General features: G+C 31.9%; 1 protein-coding gene across 2 annotated transcripts in view; it reads right to left on the bottom strand.

Moving 5' to 3' along the window:
• PLAA (phospholipase A2 activating protein) overlaps positions 1–22,142 on the bottom strand; it is a 39,579-nt gene that overhangs the window by 12,377 nt on the left and 5,060 nt on the right. For both annotated transcript variants that reach the window (XM_051961448.1, XM_051961456.1), the window contains exons 2-9: positions 20,570–20,763; positions 18,577–18,677; positions 18,350–18,470; positions 14,320–14,487; positions 13,254–13,389; positions 10,030–10,199; positions 7,399–7,556; positions 5,561–5,780 (exon numbers count right to left, since the gene is read on the bottom strand). In XM_051961448.1, coding sequence (XP_051817408.1) covers positions 5,561–5,780; positions 7,399–7,556; positions 10,030–10,199; positions 13,254–13,389; positions 14,320–14,487; positions 18,350–18,470; positions 18,577–18,677; positions 20,570–20,763 — 1,268 coding nt within the window. The remainder of the gene's footprint in view (positions 1–5,560; positions 5,781–7,398; positions 7,557–10,029; positions 10,200–13,253; positions 13,390–14,319; positions 14,488–18,349; positions 18,471–18,576; positions 18,678–20,569; positions 20,764–22,142) is intronic.

Genomic DNA, 22,142 nt, shown 5'->3' with positions numbered 1-22,142 from the left:
GAAACTAAACTTTTGATTCCTTACCCCACTGTTTCTAGCCAGCTCTGTTCAGCTCAAGCCACCCACGGGTTAGAAGCTGATTCTGTCCAGTTGACATTAATTGGTGTCAAAAGTGGAATTGTACAAGGAACTGGGAGAATGGACTCTCCTGTATCAGTTGGAATAAGCAGCAACAACAAAGATTTAATTTTCTGGAGTCCAACTTCCCCTGATCTGGTGAGTCCTCTGCTCTTGTTCATGCTCCAAGTTCTGGGCTCCTGCCTTGGTTGAGCTTCCTGTTCTTTAGAAGAAAAACTCTGGAGCCCTCTGGTGATCCACTTCCTCTTGGTTCTCTCTGGTAAGGATATCCTTTCTTCCAGTTCTGTTTACCCTAACCAAAGCTTTGGTCTCTCAGCAAGCTAAGAGAAGAGCATTCAGTTAGCTCTGTGCTTGTTTTTAAATCAGTTGAAATTAGAATTTTATTTCTGTGCTTTGTGAGAACTCTTTTTTGTCTGTATGTATCTATGTTGTCATTTGGTCTGTTTGTGTCTTTGTAAAAGGACTGGGTCACATTGCTGTTCTTAATTAGATTCTGTAACCTTGAAAGACTTAAAACACAGCCAAATAGAAAAACTTCCAAGGGCTTTAGCCCAAGAGTTTAGTACATTAGAAATAATGAACTTGAAAGCTGACGCAATTGTCCCAATAAGCAGGCCTAATTCCCATCTTAGGCTTTCCTCAGGAGATTAGGTTCTAAGTGAAAAAGAAACACCCTGCAAGACACTTTTTTTTTTTTTCCTGTCATTTCAGCTTTGGCTATGTTGGAATTACAGAAATAGTTTGTTAGAACTGCTTTAAAAAACAGCAGATCCTTGAGGTATGGAAGTGAATCATTAAAGAATTTGACGATTGATCATTTTAAGACTGCAGAGAACTCTTGGGACTTTGGGAGTAATTCCGGGAATTTCCTTCCTTTTGAAATATCTTAGTAAGTTTTGAAGTACCATTCTGTAGAATTTGTGTTAAGGAAATAAAAGAATTAAATTTTATAAAAGTTAAAAGAAAATGACAAGATTTATGGCCATAGTCTTTTTTTTTTCTGCCAAGGGCCATTTGGATATTTATAACACCATTTGGAGGCCATACAAAATTATCAACTCAAGCAATGGGAGGTTGTTGTACCTAGCTTTCAACTCAACACCACTTGAAGTTGCTTTAGCAAATGATTTGATGGGCCTTTTATGGCCCATGGGCTAGACATTCCCCAACCCTAATCTAGGGCATTGAAGGAAGGAGTGAAAAAAAAAAAAAGGTAAATGATTTGCAGCTTATAGCAACTCCTTATTAACTCTTTCCTTGACATTTCTGATCAGTCATGAAAAGGGAAAATTTTGGTTGTTTAAACCAAAGATACCTGTAACTCTCCTAGGTCAAAGATCTTTCCCTTCTGTCTATTAAACCCCCCTCATCTCAAATCAGATAAAAGTACTAGGAGGAGGGGAAAAGCTGTAAAAATGTAGGGAAATTTTAATTACATTCCAGTTGCAGAAATATATTAGCTGTATGATTACAAACAAGTTTGCCCCAGTTTCCTGATCTGTAAAGAGAAAAATAATTGCACCCACCTCTCAGTGTTACTATGAAGATCAAAGTAATATAAAGTTAAGCACTTAACCAAGTCACTGGCATATGCTAAGCACAATATTTTTTTAATTGAACATAATTATTCCATACCTGAAAACTGTATAGTGGTTTTAAAATGTCAAAGGTAATCAAAGATGAATGATTTTTACATACGATAATTTGGAAATGTAATTGGATGTCTCATCTGAAGTTTTATTTCAGGTTTTAAATACATGATGTTGTTTATGTTACTATATTTCTAAATTCTCTTCTATAGTGACATTTGAGAGCATTGTAACAGAAATGCTGTTAGACAAAACAATTTTTTAATTAAGGATGTAGGAAAAAAAGATATTTGAAGACTGTTAAATATTTAATGAGGTATATTTTATTATAAAATAGATAATTTGTAATAACAATTTTTTAAAAATTCTTAGCAATTATTAAAGTATAATCAATTACTTTTATTTATTTATTTATTAAAGTATAATTAATATTGAACATATTAATGATGAATCAATTATCAAGTATTTGCTATTTAAGGTAAAAATTCAAAAAAAAAAAAAAAAAAAAGGTAAAAATTCCTGGGCCTATAATTTACTATTGTTTTGAACTTTGATTACCAGGATAGTTGTCTAATTGTCATGAAGCCAAAAGGAGAACATGGCATGTGTTGCAGTCTGAGAACTCCTAAAGGTGGATCTCTCTACCTAGAAAAAGTTTTGGAGATGATTCAGCATGGCCTACGTAGAATATTTCTAAAAAGGAAAATTCCCACCTAGAAATCCTGACCCTTGCTTTTCACACTATGCCAGCCAATTATGACTCATGCCTAGAATCAGACAAAGTTAAGAGATCTTATTTTCCTTCTGTTAACGATACACGACATTGTTATAACAAAGTTCTTTTACTTACAGTAAATTTCTATAAACAAGAAGTTCTATAAATCTATTAAATACTAAATTGATATTGGAGCATCTCTGACTTACTATAATAGGATGAAAATATGAGCATCTTAAAATTAGTCTGTATTTCTGAAAAAATTATGACACTGGGATGATATCCTCCTAAGGTGAAAATGATTAAACAAAATAATAAGACAAATATGTCGTGTGAAATTTTTCTAATTAAATGAAATAGTGAATTTTGAGAAAAGCAGCAGAATTAGACTTTTTTCTAAAAATTATATACAGATTTTTATGATTGGCTTTCAAATTTGTTAGTATGTTTTAATATCAAATCCTTAAGATTAGATTAAGGATTTTACACATTAATTGTGTTGATATAATGGTAAAGAAAGTGAAATTATTTTCTCATTTTCAAGGCATCTGTAATTTTAAAAGGCAATAGAATTCATTTTACAGTTAGAACTTCAAATTCTTTAAAAGAATCTTATATCAGGTATAAAATTTAAGTAAGAATAGAAATAGCAAAGAGTATATAAACTAAAAACTAGAGAACCAAAGTTAAATGATATTACTAGCAGAATTATCTAGGAACCATCAAACTTAAGACCAAAGAAGCAGAATTTAGGGCTGTCCTGAGAATGAAGAAAAGCGATCTAGGGACCAGATAACATGAGAAATCTGGGACTCAAAATGCATTGATTAAGTGGATCTTGAGATCAGGTTAGTAGCATATGAGAGACTTTATGTTAATTAATATTGATTATAATTATTGTATTGCTTTGATCTTTTGTTATTATTATTGTTATTAAGGTATTCATGCTTAAATTTTCTTGATTACTCTGGTGACACATAAATCTCCCTTCTCAAAACTAGTCCCTTGTGAGCCAAGTAATTTGATCTGTGCCTAATTTAATGTAATTATGCAATTATATAATTGCATATAGTATAAGAGTATAAGAAAGTATAAGTATAAGAAAAATTTTATTACATGGTTAAATAGCCCTGTGTAGCTAGGAAAGTGTTACGATTCACTCTTAACTACGGACTTATGTTACACTCACCAGAAACTCAGATTCAAAGATTGTCACAAGGAGTTTTTTCTAAGGGCCCCTACAAGTCCTTCTGACTACTAACACAGTTGACATCCTTGTACTCCTGGGTTATCTGAAGCCATCCTTGCCCTTAAGTGAACAATATAACCCTTCACAAACCTCAAAGTAGTTCTACTATGGATTCACAAACAGCCGACATTCATTTGAGACAACTGTACCAAGATTCTGAATGACGGCTGAGTATACTGTACGCAAGGCCATGATTCAAGTCTAGCTCCCCATCTCCCTCATTTTTATGCTTCCAAGCAAACAATTGCTGAATGAATCTTATTTCTTTCTTAAGGATCAGGCCCTAAATCACAAGTGATCTGATTCTAATTAGCTACCAATAGGTCCTAAACCAAGCCCCATTTGGTCATTGTTTGAGTTCTGATTGACTCAGGTTAAATGTAAATAGCAATCATTTCTGCTTTGGGGAAGAAACCCCAAGGGTCTTCCCCTCCCAAATTCATTTATTCATTCCTTTATTGATTTAGATATTTTTTGGCCAAGAGATTCTTTGCCTCAATTACTATCTAGACTTATATATGAGTGGAGCATCAGTCAAACTGAGACATGTTGAAGGCCTTAGCTTAAAACAGCCAAAGTCTCCCATTTCACCTAGGACCATTTCTAGTAGTCTTGATCTGTATCTTGCCACAGATGGCTCTGGAGGGGAAAGTGAGGCAGGTAACCTTGCACTGCCTTCCCTCACTTACATCCAACTCACTTGCATATCATGGTATCACCATTATGGCATCACCTCCCCAGTGCCACAGTCCTCTTTGAGAACAAAGACAAGCAAATGACGACTGGCCAGAAAGGTAGGAGTTCAGATCTCATTTTGGCCAAAAGGAAATTTCAAGTTACTGAATCTCAAGCTATTTTCTAAAGCAAAGGCCCAATAAGTTGGCTGTATCCTGAACTTGGCATAACAACAATCCTTTGCACTAAACTTCTGGATGATTTCAACCACAGCAAAATCTTAAAATTGTTTCACATAATTATTGTAATGTTTTGAGTAGTGCTAGATGCTGAGTTCAAACAAGCATCTGCTCTTCTGCTCATGAAGCCCTACTATGAATCAAACTTGTCACATTGTTGCTGTTACTCCTTATTGTAAAGCACACCAGCACACCGCATAGTCACTGGTATATGTACTGAGATCTCCCCATAATGCCTTAGGTCCCCATATCTAAAGGCCAGGCTCTAACATATGTGCTTTGATTTCAAGTTGTTTCTCTCACTTTGAAATTAAACTTCTGATTCCTGACCTTTCTGTCTCTAGTGTACCTCTTTTCAACTTTAGCTACCCACAGGCAGGAGGCTGGTTCAATCTAGTTGACACACATGACCTTCCTTCACCCAGGACCCAAAACTCAAGTTAATTCCTTCACCCAGGACCCAAAACTCAAGTTAATATCATTTCTGAAGTTCATATACATCACACATTAAACATTTCTTTGGATGCCCAAAGAATTTAATTGCCACTGAGATAACATGATTTCTATGGAAAAATCCATTCAGAATAATAAAGTAATGACTTAAAAACTTATAGAATGAAAAGCCTATATTATTTTATTTGCTTGTGTCTGATTCCACCTCTGAGGGGCCACTACTAGTTCAAGGAATCTCACTTTGAAAACTCTTTAAATTTAAGAGAATGATCAAATTACATTATCACTTTGAAGAAAACTTTAAAATTCTAGATAATCTAGATGTAGTTTAATAAGTTTTAAATTATTTGCAGCTGTTTCTGTATGGTAACTATACTATAGAACTTTAAATTCATTATTATTACAAATTCACATATTTATCAACTTATTGTGGAGGCAAAGTTTAAAAAAAAGTTAGATTTCTTACACAGGGCAAAGAAGAACCCATTTCCTCCCCCATTCAAATAAAATTTTTTTTTTATTTATCATTACTAATAGAGGTATTACTTGCCTCTACCCTTACCTGTAAACGGATCTGAAAAGTCAGTGTTCACATGTCCTAAAGTCTGTCCTTTTGTATTATCAATAATAAATTTGGCCACTTGATCCAAAAACATGGGATTTAGGTCATTCTTCTGCAAAAAGTTGTATGCTGTCAACCAAGGATCATCACTGGTATTATATGGCAACTTATAGGAAGGCCCGCTTTCATTGACATCAATGGTAAAAACATAATCAAACTCCTTTAAAAATAAATACAAAGGGGAAATGGTTTGACAATAAGTTTGGTTTTTTTTTTAACCTTTAGTCTGTTACACAAATAAGAGCATGTATGGAAAATTATAGGTATCTAAACAGTTGTTTTGTTGTTTTGTAAAATATCAAGTTATGATAGCATTTTTATCTAATACTTTACATTTTTCTGTCTTGTAAAGCATATTATTTTTTTAAAAGCATGAAAACAAGTTTATTTTATTACTAATAACATTTACATACATTTCCAAGTTCGCAAAGTACTTTACACAGATTATTTTATTCAAGCCTCAAGAAACTCTGACGTTTTTATTAATTTATTTTATTTTATTATTTTCTTTTTATGGACTAGAAAACTGAGCTTTTGAGAACTTAAGTTACTTTCCTCATCATCATCTATCTAGTAAAAATCAAATGCAAAATTTGTACCTAAGATCTCCTTAATGACAATTATAATAAACTAACATATTAAGCCTGGAAAAGAAAATAATGGCTAGTATTTGTATAGTGCTTTAAAGTTAGTAAAAAAGCTTTACAAATATTTTCTCATTTGACTTTTACCATAACACTGGAGGTAGAGGTTGTTGTTATTCTTATTTTACAGATGAGAAAATTGAGGCAAACAAGTTAACAATGATTTGCTTAGAGTCACAAAGCTATTAAGTATCCCAGGCAAGATATTTATTAGGTCTTCCTGATTCTCGGAGGTTCAATATTCTTAATCTACTTTATCACCCACCTGTCTACAAAGAATAACATTTATATGGTAACTTAAGATCTGCAAAATCCTTTGCAAAGCCAAGGTTCTCAAAACTAAAACTTGGCCACACACTTATTCTTTACAAACAGGAAATGTGCACAAATAAGAGCTAAAAAACTTATTTAAAATAAAGCAAACAAAACCATGCTTTTTGCTTAATGACAGGAATTTTACTCCACAATAGCATATTTGGATAACAGTCCATATTACTCATCAAAATAAAAGAAACTCATAATCAGACTAATAATCATAATTTAATAAATTTAACAGATCCAAATCCCTCTCTCTGATCTATAGGATTATAGAGAATACTGATTGTGCTTATGATGAAATGATATCCTCCTATCTTAAAGATGTACACAGTAAAAAGTAAGTGATAACCCTTTTAACTGATTGTTGCATTTCCCCTCCACCCTCCCTATCCACCCTCACCTTTTTTGTACTCTTAAAAATCAAAGGCAGGAGTCCTCAACAACATGTTGACCATGATCAAGTGATTCTGGCATTTCAAATATTGACCCTTCAGGAGAGCAACCTGTTGGCTACCTCCACATCTCCCTGATTTAAATGTCAATTGCTCATGAAGGGCACTGCAGGTCCTCACCACAAAAATGTTGAGATCCCTGAACTAAGACATAAAAGGCAGCTAAAATTTCTATATCTAGAAAGAAATAAGATCTAGGTTAGAAAATGAAAGAAAAAAATAGAATAAAAAGTTTGCTTCTTTGTGAAACATTTTTTTAAAAAACCCACACCCCCATAAATCTATACTAGTTATTCAAGTAAGCTAAGTGCAGAGGTAACTTCCAATTTCCTAGAAATCAGTAATTAAACAAAGATTAACATACTTTTCCTTCATATAAAACTCTTCCAGATGTTTGCTGATTAGCTCCAGATGAGCCAACAACATCACCAATCTTCAACCACCTGCCATCACTAACACTCCACTGATAGGCTTCAACTTTTTCCCCATCTTTGATCAAACGTGTCTGTCCTTCTCTAGTACCTTGAAAAGAAAATTTAAAGGATCACAAATATCAAGCAATAAAACATACTGTTAGAAACAAAGATCTTCAATCCTTAAATGTATATGGAAAAATTAACATTTTTTAAATCTCAATTTTTTCAAGAAAAAAATAAAATGTGATTCTAGTTTTAATTCAAGATAAATATTCACATTGAAAAAAATAGCTGACATGACCAATAAACAAGAAAAATCAGATAATATTTTAATGCCTTATAGATAGGGCTAAACTGATATCAATATTCATTAGTAAGGCTATATTTTATGCCATATAACTTCCCAATATCCTTAACAATGGACAACAACAAAGCATGTTTGAAAAGAACATAGTATGTAGCTTCTAACTTGTGACAGATAATTTTCTAACTTGTCTTTATCCTTAGGCTAAGATTAGCCCTTAACTTGAATCTATAATATAAACTGTCACTAAAGTGATTAAATGAACTAATATCAACTGACCTTCTACTGTGTGCTCATAAACAGGTTAAGAAATTATGCAAAAAGGAAGATAATCTGAACACAAAGCAATTAGTGAACCTTAGAAACCTTAAGAAGAACCTCAGAACTAGTCTAACACCTTCAATTCTATGGGTGAGGAAACTGAGGTCCAAAATGATTGTGACTTTCCAATGAGCTCATATCAACTGAGAGCTAGACTAGAGTCACAAACTAAAGTGATAAATTTGGAAAAGACACAAATAGAACATTCCTCAAAGCAATTAAGTGATATATGATATATTATTTGCTATCTGGAATGTCTGCATTAAAAAAGAATACTTTTATCAGAGATCCATTAATAGAAAATCATAGGGGAGTACCTAGTATGCATAAGGCACTGATCGATGACAATTTCTTGTATGATATAAAATGAAGTATTAAAAATTAAATAAACGAGACAATTTAACTCATCCTTTGATCTCCCTGGTTGAACCCAGAAAATTCCAATATTCAACTAATTTATAATCTACTCTTAAACTTAAGATTTAAAGACAAATAATATAGTATCAAATGTGCTACCAAGGAGATTCAAAAAAGGATTATAAAAGAGTACAATGAAAACCAAGAGAGACTGTGTGGTGTAAACACTGATATCAGTAAAATCAGAATCCTTGTGCAATTTCTCCTCTATGTTTCGGTTTCTTCAACTATAAAAACAAGGATGAACTGAATTATCTCCTAGGTATTACAATCTAATGATCTATGAACCTCAAAGTGCAAATAATTCCCAAGGAAATTTCTAATTCTCAAATACAATAAAAATCTTAACACTATCCAATTACTAGACTTCTTGTTAGATTTTTTTTTTTTTTTGATAGGAGGGGTAGGGTTTTTTCATTATTAATTTTTTTTTAATCAAACTTTTTTATTTTCAAAACATGCATGGACAATTTTTTGACAATGACCCTTATAAAACCTTGTGTTCCAAATTTCCTATTCTTTCCCTCATCCCCTTCCCTAGATCGCAAGGAATCCAATATATGTTTAGCATGTTAAAAATGTTAAATCCAATATATGCATACATACATAAAATTACCTTGTGGTACAAGAAAAATCAGATCAAAAAGGAAAAAAAAAAAGAGAAAGAAAATAAAATGCAAGCACACAAAAGAGTGAAAAGACTATATTATGATCCATCCTCTGATACGGTTTTACTGAAAAGAGGTCACTGGAAAAAATAAGATGAAAGAAGTCCTCCTTTTCTATTCTCAATCTAAAGTGCAAAAAGTAATATTCTCAATATGAATAGGAAGTTTTCAAAAGAAGAAATGCAAGCTATCAACAACCATCTGAAAAAATGCTCCACATTGTTAAGAGAAAATCAAATGAAAACCTAAATGAGTAATAAAACTTGTGTTGTTATCAGAAATCTCAAAAATGAAGAATGGAAACTGTTGGGAAGAGTTGTAAAACAGTACTGAAATTTCATGTTTGTTGATATTAAGTTCAAAACAAAACAAAAAATATTTTAAAAATCCTACCATTATTGCTACCCTTATTGTACGAAGTAAAAATCAGTAGTATGTAGTCAAATTTCAGTTTTAATAGGACAGTTTTGAATGATTCAGTTATATATTCTTAGAGCAATATAGTTATAGCTTGAGGATTTTTAAAAAGTTATTGTTGTTAAATTATTTTCCAGAAGTTTTTGATTCTTCACTCCATTTAGGATTTTCTTGGCAAAGATATAATTTGCTTAAGCTTTAGAATCAAAAGTAAAAGAAAAAAAATCATGAAAACATTATTCATGTAAGTTTCTATCTACTCATATACATGTACCAAGAGAAATGAAATTCATTAATATTCTTTTTACTTTGTATGAAATCTCAAATTAGTGATTAAAAATTCCTATATGGCATTTTAATTATAATTTTGAAAAATTAAGTCACCTCCCTATGAATAATCTATAATTCTTCCACAAAAAGCAAAGATTTTTTGCCCAAGAAATAATATTTACCAGGTTCATTCAGATGTTCTCTTCCAGGAAGCTGGTTAGCATCAATATCCCCCAAATCACCAGTTTTTGAATCAATAGTTGCTTGAGAAAGTTCATTCTCAAATGCCTGAAGTTCTTCAGGATTGGCTGTTCGTTCTATTGATTCTGTGAACACTCTGATAATACCATCACTGTAAAATAAACAAATAAATGGACTAATTTTACTTCATGTTTAGTGTATGTTGATGAATGAATCAAATATGTAATGCTACAGAAATGTAAACATTTCTAAAAAGCTGCCAAGGACCAAACTGGTAAGCAATGTTATATATTATATAATACACACAATACACACTTTCAGTGAGCACAGCTCTAGACATGTGTATATTTTATTACTTTGTAGACAATACAATGGGCAGAAAACCCAATCACATAAAGGTAAAATTTACAGGAAAATATACAATTTGATTTTCAAATTCAAAGTTTGATTTCAAATCTACTTTGACATAACAAACTTATATGTGAATATTTAATGCTTTACCACAATTTTTAAAAAAGGAAATAAAAATCCACTTTCATACAAGCTTCATAGTATACTTCAGAGCATATCAGGAATCAAGAGGCCTAGGTTCAAGTCCCAGATCCAGCTATAATTACTCTTATGATTTTATCCTTTCTAGGCCTGGTTTTTTTTTTTTTTTAATATGCATAAAAGAGAGATCCTCACATATGTTATATTCCATTCATTTCAATCTCAGAGATCACTAGCAAGGGAACTCCAATTTAAAATGAAAGAGTCAGCAAAAGAATACTCTCCCCTTATTCAGATGAATGAAAATCTGAGGAAGGGAGATTTTAATAATGACAACTTAGAAATATTAAGGCTTTATCTGGTAGATCTTGTAGTCCCAGATTTACTGACTGGAAATCTTTGGATTGCTAAAGATCCAATATAAAAAGTGTATGATTCCTATATATTAAGTCACTCACTGTTTTGATATAACAATTTTTTACGTAAAATTTCCTTCAATTTATAAAATATTTTAGCATAGGTTTTTCTATCTATCTTTTCCTTCTAAAAGTATACTTGTTTTCCCAAAGTGTTCTAAATCTTCTTCTCAAATTTCATCTTCTCCCTTCCAAAATACTTCCTTTCCACATTTTACATCAATTTTTATCTTCTTCAAGCTTTCCCTCTATTCTCAAACATGCTTAGTAAAACTGATTACTTTAATAATAAAAATCCTTCACTCTCCTAGTTCTCTTTTTCTTAAGACTAAACTTACAAGATGGTTTATTCCTCTTGCTTCTAATTTGTCACCATTTACTTCCTCCTTAAGTGGTCCTTACTGTTTTTTAATCACCATCCTTTACCATCATTATACTTACGTTATTCCAAATCCAAACTCTGTAATTTTCTCAATCCTCTTTTCCCCTGACATAACAAAGGCACTTAAAACTCTTTTACTTACATAACACTAACTTGATCCTAAATTTCTCAACTACTTTTTCTTGGTCTTAGTATATTCTACTCTTATTCTCTATTCTGCCTCCTAGGTGTGAAAGTCACAGGCTTATGGGATTTGAAGCTGGAAGGGATCTTAGAAATTGTCTTGTCCAACCTCATTTCACAGATGAGGAAAAAACTCCTGTGGGTAAAAGAGGTGTAATGTAAAGCCAAATCATAAAACTTGAAATCCAATTTTTTCTACTCTATCATAAGGTCCTTGATCCTCTGCTCTTCTCCCTTTGCTATCCCTGCTTCTACAGAGGAAATGTCCTAGATCATTTTAGACTATTAGTCAAGAAGCCAATTTGGAATTTGAACCCAGATCCTGTCACTAAATCCAGCACTTTTTCCACTTCACTTTACCTGAGGTCTCCTCCACCTGAGCTTCTTTAAGTCTATGTTCCAATTCCTATTTCCTGTGTATAAGACAATTTTTTATATAGCTGATTTATCACCAGATTAACTTCAACAAGTCTAAAATCAAACTCATCTTTTACCCAATATTTCCTTTTCCCTGATTCTTATTTCTTTCCTACAATAACACAATTCCTAAACATTTTACTCATCCTTCTTAATAAAGTTAATGCCCAAGTTCTTTTTTTTTGAAATGTTTCTAATAAACAATTCTTTCCATTCCATTCCTATAATTACAAATAATAAAAAAGAACTCTAAAAATGGGTTAAATAAACAAAGGTTGTAGTGACAGCTAACCAAAAACTCTGAAATGTCAGTCAAATGATGTAACCTCTGTTAAGTTTTGTTCCCTTCATCTGTAAAATGGAAAGGTTATTTCCAAACAAGAGGCCTGGATTAATAGCTCAGATAAACTAGATCAGGATTTCTTAAATTTTTTCCACTTATGACCTGACCCCTTTTTTGCCAGAGAAATTTTTGTAACCCTGGGCATATAAGTATGTAAAATAAATATACAAATCAAACATTTATTGATAATAAATCATAACTCCACAACCTTAACATTCAGTTACAAGACCTCATACATGGGATAACAAGCCACAGCCTACGAAGCTGGGGGCTAGATGACTTTAGTATCTTTCAAATCAGAGGTTCTATTATTCTAAATTCTATCAAAATTTTAAGGTTTTCAATAATTCAGCTGTATTTTTACTTGTCCAAATGTTTGTCAATAATCTCTAATGTAAAATTTCTACTTCATCATGCCTCTCTCATGCCTACACACATTACTTACCTCTCATGGCTTTCTCTATTGCTTACACAGAAATGTCTTTTATCTTTCAAAACTACAAACTTAATTTTATTTCACAAAGCTCACTCTAACCATGCTAGCCCATACTGATCTCAATCTTTTAAATGCCTTTAATACTATATGTACTGCAGAAATCATTTTTATAAGATTATAGTACACCAATACACTACAACACGGTATAAGAAAGCTACCTTTAGGGCAGGTAGATGGTGCACTGGATAGAGTATAGGCCCTGAAGTCAGGAGAACCTAAGTTCAAATCCATCCTAGCTGTGTGACCCTGAGCAAGTCACTTATCCCAATTGCCTCACCCCCCTCAAAAAAAAAAAAAAAAAAAAAAAAAAGGTAGTACTATCTTTTCACTAACTTTCAAATATACTTTTGTTACCCTAATCCAAGAGTAATTATTTGAGCAAGACTCAAGTCTTATTATAACATTACATTCCACAATACGTAACGCAAGTCTAGGCACATAGTATATGCTTAATACTTTAACTGTTATTTGAATACCTCGCACCAACCACAATGTCACCATTTTCTAGCACACAGCAGCACCAAATAGACTGCGCTGGAAGTCTGATTGTTTGGGCACATTCCCCTTGTTTCCAGATTCTCAGAGATCTGTCTTCTGCTGTTGTCACAAAATCTAAAATTAACATAGGAACAATCATAACTATCACAACTGTATCTCAATTAAGAATGAACTCTTAATAAGAAGAAACTGATAACATAGAAAATTTGTAATATTTTTTTCTACTCTTCTAATTAGACTAGATAGGATCCTTCCCTTTGGGTCTAGTATACAGGAAAAGGACATGGATAGAACAATGATAAATGAGCCTATAAAGGACACTCTGGAATTCCAAAGTAATTCTGCCAATGAATATTTATTCTTTCTATCCTACTCAAGACTGGCATAGCCAGAAGTGTCTAGAACATGCCTCTGTAAAGGCCCCAACTCCCTTTGTCCTCTTGAAGATAAAAACAATCCTAGCATTAACTAGCTTTGGACTCTGGAACAAGCCAGAAGTTCTAGATAAGATAACTCACAATTAGACACATACTCTCAATAAGACTAGAAGCAGTAATTGAAATTCAACTGGTCAAGGCCAATATAATTTTCTCAATATTTTTTACGCAATATCCTTTGGTAATATGCTTTGTATACTACCAATAAACCCCATAGCTAAGTTAATTTAATATTCAACTGTCTCTGTTCCTTGAGAACTCAGACCAAAATGACAGATACACACAATTTCTTTCCCAAGTATAACAAAAATATATTATGTCCCTTCATTTCACAGCCCATATTTTCAGCTTTTCTCATTAGAAAACAACCATATCATTTTCCCTCAAGGTCTAAGATCTTGTAAGATCTTATAAGACTAAAAATCTTATAACTAATCACTAGTTTGCCTTGATATAAGAATACACACCTTTCTGTCAAGAGAACAAAGTATTAAATAGGATATGTAGTTACTAAGATATCAAACAACTCTGTTAAACTTTCTAAAGAGCTCTTTTTATGAAAAATATCCATTACTACACTTTTCTAGTTATAGGACAAGAATCTTACCTTTACAATTTGGAAAAACAGATATACTATAAATATAATTTGTATGTCCATAAAATACTTCAAGACACTCGCCAGTGATCTGCCATCTTCTAATACTGGCATCATTTGCACAAGAAAGAAATTCCATTTCATTTAGAATTGCTAAACCTCTCACACAATCTTCATGACCTTCAAAAGGAAAAAAGAAATGAACAGAGTATCAGTAATTTAATGACTATATTGTTATAAGGCATTTATATATAGTAAAAATGATCTAGAGAAAGATTTTAATCTGTGAAGAGATGAAGGAATCAGTGTGTATTTTTAGTTTTGACAATCCATCATGTACTTCATGTAAAATATACATGTATTCTTTCAGTATTCATTTCCACCTAAAACCTCTAAGGAAAATTATCTTTTGTTAAATATCAGATTTTACAAAGACCAGTTGTTTTAAGAACTTTAGCATGCAATACAACAAATTAGTACACTTTTTGACAAATCTTATCAAATGTTTTATTACTAAAACATTTTGAATACTCAATTTACATAAATATAACTTTTATAATGATTTAAATTAATCTCTGATGAGATTATCATCAAAAAAGAATAAACTTTATAGAATCAATTGCCATGTATCATTGAATTTATATAATACTTTCTAATTGACTGGTATTGTGCTAGATGCTTATGATATAAACATTAAATAATTCTTACATGAACTTTCCAATCTAATGAGGAAAGCCACAAAGATATACCCGTAGAGTAAATATAAAGAGAATAAATGCAACCAAATTCAAAGTAAAGTAGTTAAGCATGAAGCAGTTTGAGAAGAAATCAGTGGTATGCTTCATACTACTAATATTGGAAAACATATATGCTGTGCAACTTGGCAAAGACTTTATAATTTTCACATTTTAAAAAATTGGTTAACAAAGAATTCCTTAGAACACATTAATATAGTGCCCAAGTTTTTTCTACATTCAATTTTCTACTGCCTATACACAACATAGCTACAAAATTGATTTCTTCCAAAATTAACAAAGTCCAAATTTCTTTTAAAAGCAGAACATGAAACAGGGCCACTTGTCTATCATTACTACTTTTCCCTCACTTTTTAGGAGCTTCTCCTAATGCTACTTATAACTGCTAATCATCCAAAATAAAATCCAAGGAGTATAATCTTTCTTGTTCTTCTTTTGTCTAAAATTATGTAAAATCTGAAAAAACAGGTAAAAATGATTTCATTTCCATTGAAAATAAATCCTAGCATTTTTTGTTTGTGTTATGTTTACATTTAAAGCAAAGGAATAGGATTTTGGGAAGATGGCAGAGTAGGTCAGAAAATTCCAAGCTCTCCAAATTTCTCTCACAAACAAGACAACTGTACCTCAAGCTGAACAATGGTTAAAAACAAATAGGACTTGGAACCGAACCACAGTCCTCTTGGGAAGACAGACACCAGGACAGAAGTTTGACTCATGTGAAGTCTAAACACCTCTTAGTTCCTCCTAGTTTCTCCAAGCTGTGAGCCTTTGTTATCTGAGTTAGTAAGTAGCTGGATTAGGAGGTAGCTTTAGCAGAAGCCACAGGAACTTTCACTTTCCAGACAATCTAGAGTCAGGTATGTCTGAGTTGAGAAAGACTGAGAAAACCTCTTTTGATAAGGAAGTACCAGGGCCAGCTGTGCTGCAAGACAGTGCCCAATGCAAGAAGGAACAAGGCACCATAGGATTAGTAGAGAAGCCTGACTGCAGGCACTTAGAGGAGAGCAGAACTCTAAGTTTCTGGTTGCAGGCCAAAGGGGAGAAATCAAGGACCTTAGGTCAGAGGCACTATCCTTCCTACCATAAAACTAAAGATGATAGCACTTAAAATGTCTTGTTTAAAAAAAAAAAAAAAATGAGGCGACAAAGGATAAAGAAATGAACCATACAAAGTTATTATGGGAATAGGGAAGATTGGAATGCATCTTCAGAGGTTACTGAAATTTAAAAAAAAAAAAAAAAAAAAAAAAAAAGCCTCTCCTACTACCAGAGTAACATTAAATGGTCACCTGCCCAAAAAGAATTCACAGAAGAACTCAAAAAAGACTTTAAAAATCAAGTGAGATAAAGGAAAAACAAAAATCTAAGAAAAACAAGATTTTTGCTGCTGCTGTTGTTTTTGCAAGGCAACTGGGATTATGTGACTTGCCCAAGGGTACACAACTAGAAAGTATTAAGAGTCTGAGATCAAATCTGAATTCAGGTCCTCCTATACTCTTATCCATCGTGCCATCTTATTGCCCCCCAAAACAAGATTATGAAAAGAAAGTCAATCAACTAGATGGACAACAATAACGAAATTCAAATATGCTGGAGCCACAATTAGAATCACACCAGACCTATTGGTAACTACAATAAAACACTGAAGCTCTTTGACTATTTTGAATATCAAAATCTAAAGAATTAAGGTTCTTTAGACTGAAAATAACATAGCCAACAAAATTAAGCATAATCCTGAATGAAAATAAAATCATATTCAACAAATTGCCAGGCTTTAAAGATTGTGTTGCCAAAAAGAAAAACCGACCTTAACAGAAAATTTGACACACAAGAACCAAGAGAAATATAAGGGAAACATCAAAGACTAATTTCAAGGGACTCAATAAGGATACAGTTTGTTTTATACATGGAAATGTAAATCATATGTCTAAGAATGCTATTAGTTCAAAAGAAAAACTGGAGTAGATCTGAGTATCATGTGATTCTAAAAAGAAAAACCATGTAGAAAAAAACAGTAATTATGTTATATAAATGAGGTACAAGAGCAAGAACTGATGCAGAGAAGTTAGATGGGGGTGAAAATAGTTTTGAAATTCTAATCACGTCAAGAATGGGTTAAAAAAGGAACAATCATCTATATCTAGAAGATTATAAACTTTCCTAAATTTAAAAAATATTATGGGGAGAAAATAGAATAAGCAGGGTCTAGAAGGGTATGTAGATTAATGGGAGTGAGTTATGGTTTATGATCAGGGTGGGGGAAAGTTAAAGGGAATCTTGCTGGGAAGGAAGAAAAGGGAAGTTAAATAATAATAGCAAGGCAAGGAGGTAGAAGTAAAGTAAAAGGGACAGCAGATATAGGAAATAAGAAATACAAAAACAATAATAATGATCAGGAGTAGGATTTATTAGAAAAAGTAGGGATAGTGATAATTGATTTCAAACAATTCAAAGATTCAATCAAAAGAGAAATCTTTATTTTATATCAGCTACATTAATATTGTTTTAGACTACTCAAAACAACCAGATAGAATAAGTTTGGAATATTGTTGTGGCATAGGAAATGATGAATTGGTAGATTTAGAAAAATATGGAAAGCCTTGAACTTAAGAAGAATGATAACATCCACCTTCAGAGAAACAGAGGACACATAAGCATAGTTCAACCATATCTAAATGTATATAACTACATATGTGTATGATAATAGGTATCTATATATACACACATATACATACATATGTATGTATGTATATGTGTGTATGCTTATTCACATGTGGTTTTATTTATATATATATATACACATACATATATATATATAGTTTTTTGAAATGGAAATTTATTGTTAGATATTTTAAGTACTTAAGTTCTGGACACATAGCAATTTTTTTTCCTATTTTGTATTTGAGTTTTAAATAAATTTAAACAATAAAGCAATAACAATACTGATTGATTGATAGAAAGAAAAATAGATGGCAATCAGTATAACATAGAGTTTTCTCCAAGATAAACCTAACTAGATAAAACAGCCAGTAAAATACAGTTCATGGATATCCAAAGACAAAATGACTTATTTTGCTAATAAGGTAACAGCCATCTAAATGACAAAAACCCAGATTCAAACTAAATGTAGTACTATTTTAAATACCCTTTGCTACCCTACCTACTTTGTTTCTTCACCAGATAGGCATAGCAACATTTTAAAAATTTATTTTTAATATAATAACTTAATCTTCAAAATGGAATAGCTTCACATAAACTAAAGCAAATTTGTTTCCTATTCTTACCAGAGAATGTTCTTTCACATCTTCCAGCTTTCCAAAGTTTAATAGTTTTGTCTGCTGATCCAGTCAACATTAAACCTTGTTCTGGTAATATTTTCACTGCCCATACTGCTGCTGTATGACCCTGGAAAAAATGACTGGAATCATTTTAAAGGGCCAAAAAATGATTACATAACAGTCCAAGAAGATGCTCATTTATTATCTTGACTATTTATAAAGAATTACTATACCTGTAAGGTCATCATGCATTTGTCATTGAGCCAGACTTTGGCTGTAGTGTCCCACGAACCACTAAGTAAAGTTCCAAATTTTCCAGATGAAAGGCTACAAACTGGAAGGGGGGAAAAAATCAATATTTTTACATATTTTTCTGTCTTCAAATCTGATTTGTGATACCTGAGTTTCTTATTTTAAAAAGGATATTTTAAAAGATCTCTTAAAAGTAACTTTAGACTTATAATTTAAACAAAAACATCTAGTCTTATTCATTTCTTTTAGCTAAACTTCCTATGAGGGAAAAAAATCCAATCATGAACAAGGTTCATCAAAATCAATATTCCTTTTCACAGTACAAATTAACAAATACCTATCATTTTTCTGCTAGAAAAAAAAGGACATATTTAAAAGAACAAACCAGTTTTTTTTCATTAAATTTACAACTAGTTAATTTGGCTATTTTCCACAAAACTGCTAATGATAGTTCTCTATTTTTCAAAAGATAAATTCACCTGTCAAATTACTATTTTTATATTATAGGTTTTACATGTAATTATCATACATTCAGAATTATTTTATGTACTATATCAACATGTTCCAGACTGCAAATTGCTTGAGGGCAAAGATTATGCTTCTAATTTCCATCTCCCCACTCCCAGTGATATTAATGTAAACAGGCACTAAATAAATGAACATGGAAATATGCATAATCATAAAATCATGTGATACTGCTTATATTAATGTACACTGTTAGCTAATGTATTTTAATGCAATTTATAAGGTTAGCAAAGAGTACCACCAAAAGCAAACATTTATGTAGCACTTTTAAGATTTGCAAAATATTTTCTTCTCATTTTATCTTCACAACAACCCTGGGGAATAGGTACCATTATAATCATTTTACAAATGAGGAACTGAGGCACAGAGAGCTTAAGTGATTTTTCACTTAGCATCTCATAGCTAGGAAGTTGACTAAGGCCAAATCTGAATTCAAGTCTTCCTGTCTCCAGGCCTACCTTGTCCACTAGACCCACAATGCTATCACAAAGGATCTTTGCCTTTGATTTTTGAGCACATGCACACTAGACTTCTATAAATTTTCAAGGACAAAAATCCAAATTTTCTTCCTCTGCCTTAAAAGTCACAAATATTTCTACCATAACATCTGAAAGATATTTAAAAACTACAGAAAGGGGGATATGCTCTCCCATGCTCTAAGTGATATGAATAGAATACTACATTTAGAGTTAGAATCTATGGTTTCAAGTATGATTTCAACTACTTTTACTTAGCTTGTGTGATTTTGGCACAGTCATAAACTCTTAAGGCCTCAATTTCCTCATCTTAAAAATGCAGAGTTATACTATATGATCTCTAAGATCTCTTCCATTTTATGATCTTTTTTAAGATTATAAGTCAAACTGACAATGTATATTTTTATTCCATTTCAGGAATAATTACAACAAATCAGAATGTATAGTTTTATAACAATTAGCCATTAATAAATGAACTGATAATAAACAAACAGTACTCTATTTTTGAGATATATATAGATAGATAGATAGATAGATAGATATCTTTCCAAAATCAAATTAAATTATACCACACCAATTTTAGGTAAATACTGCATTTCCTGCAAAAAAAAAAAAGGGGGGGGGGGGATAGTACTTGACCAAAGACTTGTCAATTTTTTGTGCAAACAGAACATTGCTAAATATTTGTTGAAAAAAATATATGAAAACTATGCAAAAATATTCATATAAATGAATTTTCTTATTTTCTAGTTATTAATCCCAAAATTATACCCAGCTTTACCAGTAAATAAAAATGTTATGACATTAACACAGTATTAAGACAAAATGGAAATATTTTTAAAATACTTCATGAAAACTAGAATCACTATAGTAGAGTAGGAGCAAAATTAAAAACAAGACTCTTAGGGACAAGAAAATAGGAATTTTATGCAACAAGGAGAGGATAAAGCTTTAAGTGAAAATACATACTTACCAGTATTTTTGTGACCTTTCAGTATATAAAGTGGTGTTGAACTGTCCAGTGTGAATATGCAAATATTGTGGTCATTTCCACCAGTGGCAATTAGTCCCCGAGGATAGATGTCACTTGATGGTATGATACATACACAAGAAACAAAATTGGAGTGGCCGCTCATACAGTGCATTTCAGTAAAACCCCTGTTAGAACTGAAAAGATATGTTAATCAATATATTGCATATTTTTACTTCCACAGAGATAATCTAAGATATAATCAACCATCAAAGACATAAAACAGTCATTATAAATTTTTTCTTGAAGTTGAATTTGTGTGTTATTCTAATAATAGTATGGTAAATTTACTATTAAATCATCTAAAATGAAATAAAAATAAGGTGCCTTAACCCAATCAATTATTTTATTCTCGAATTAAAAAACAAAAAGATATTCTAAGTACCTACCACAAACAAAATAAATGTTATTTTTATAATTTGTAATCTAGTTGAAATGTCATTGAAAATAATATATCAATTAACAATAAGAACAAGGGATATAGAAAGAGAGAAAAAAAAATTATATTAATAGCTTATCACTGAATCTTCACTTCACTTTTCAGCACCTGTTACCTTTAAAGTCAGAGTTCTGGTTCAAGTGAAATGATTCCTGTAATTATTAAAATTTGATCCGCCACAGAAAATCTCAACAATGACATTAAAATGCTAAAACATGTGATAAGCATTCACATAGCTACACAGTTGAATAATATGTCCTAATAAATGGCATGTCTATCATTCTAAATTACAGAAGATGATCTAATACAAGAACATCAAACCCAAAATTCAATAGTAGACATGAAAATGGGATTTTCAATCTATTCTACATGGCATTTGACTATAGCATTCTTGTACTGCTTCACATAATCAAATCAACCAATTAAAGTTTATCAAACATGCAACATACTTAGTTTGATAGTGAGGATACAAGATGAGAAAAGATTACCGAAAAACACATGTGGTAAATGGCGTGTTCTGAATAGTGTAGGATGGTTCAGAGAAAGTGTAGGATGGCTAGGGCTGTGAGAGATTTATGCTTCTAGAGAGGCAGATTAGGGTTAGACAATCAAAGAAACTGTAACATCCAAAAAGTCATAGGTTCTTAAGAAACCTCACTTGTACTAAATCTGAAGTTCAATCAAGATTTAGACCATATAATCAGAGGTGGGGAAATTGGAGCAACAGCATGGTAACTATTCCAGGTTCATGAACATTCAAGTATTGCAGTCAAGCCATTCCCAGTATAGAAGACTCTCCCATAAACTAACTTCCTTGCCCCAATAACTAACTTCCTTCAAGGGAATTGTAACTTGGAAAGAATAAGACTAAGCATTCACTCCAATATAACTCTAAATCTTAAGGTTGATCTTAGAACTCTTCTAATTTCCTAGAGTACAATAAACTGTAGTTACAAACCTACAGTTTAAAAATGTACTTAACAGTGCCTGGCACTATAAGGTGCTATATAAATGTTTCTTCCGTCTCTCCGAACTCTGAAGTGAATTACAATATATACATAGATCTCTAGATGTGGG

The sequence above is a fragment of the Antechinus flavipes genome, chromosome 1 (assembly GCF_016432865.1).
Source record: "Antechinus flavipes isolate AdamAnt ecotype Samford, QLD, Australia chromosome 1, AdamAnt_v2, whole genome shotgun sequence".
Taxonomy (NCBI): domain Eukaryota; kingdom Metazoa; phylum Chordata; class Mammalia; order Dasyuromorphia; family Dasyuridae; genus Antechinus; species Antechinus flavipes.
Note: the sequence above shows the minus strand (reverse complement) of the source record. Positions and strands in the feature narration are given on the sequence as shown.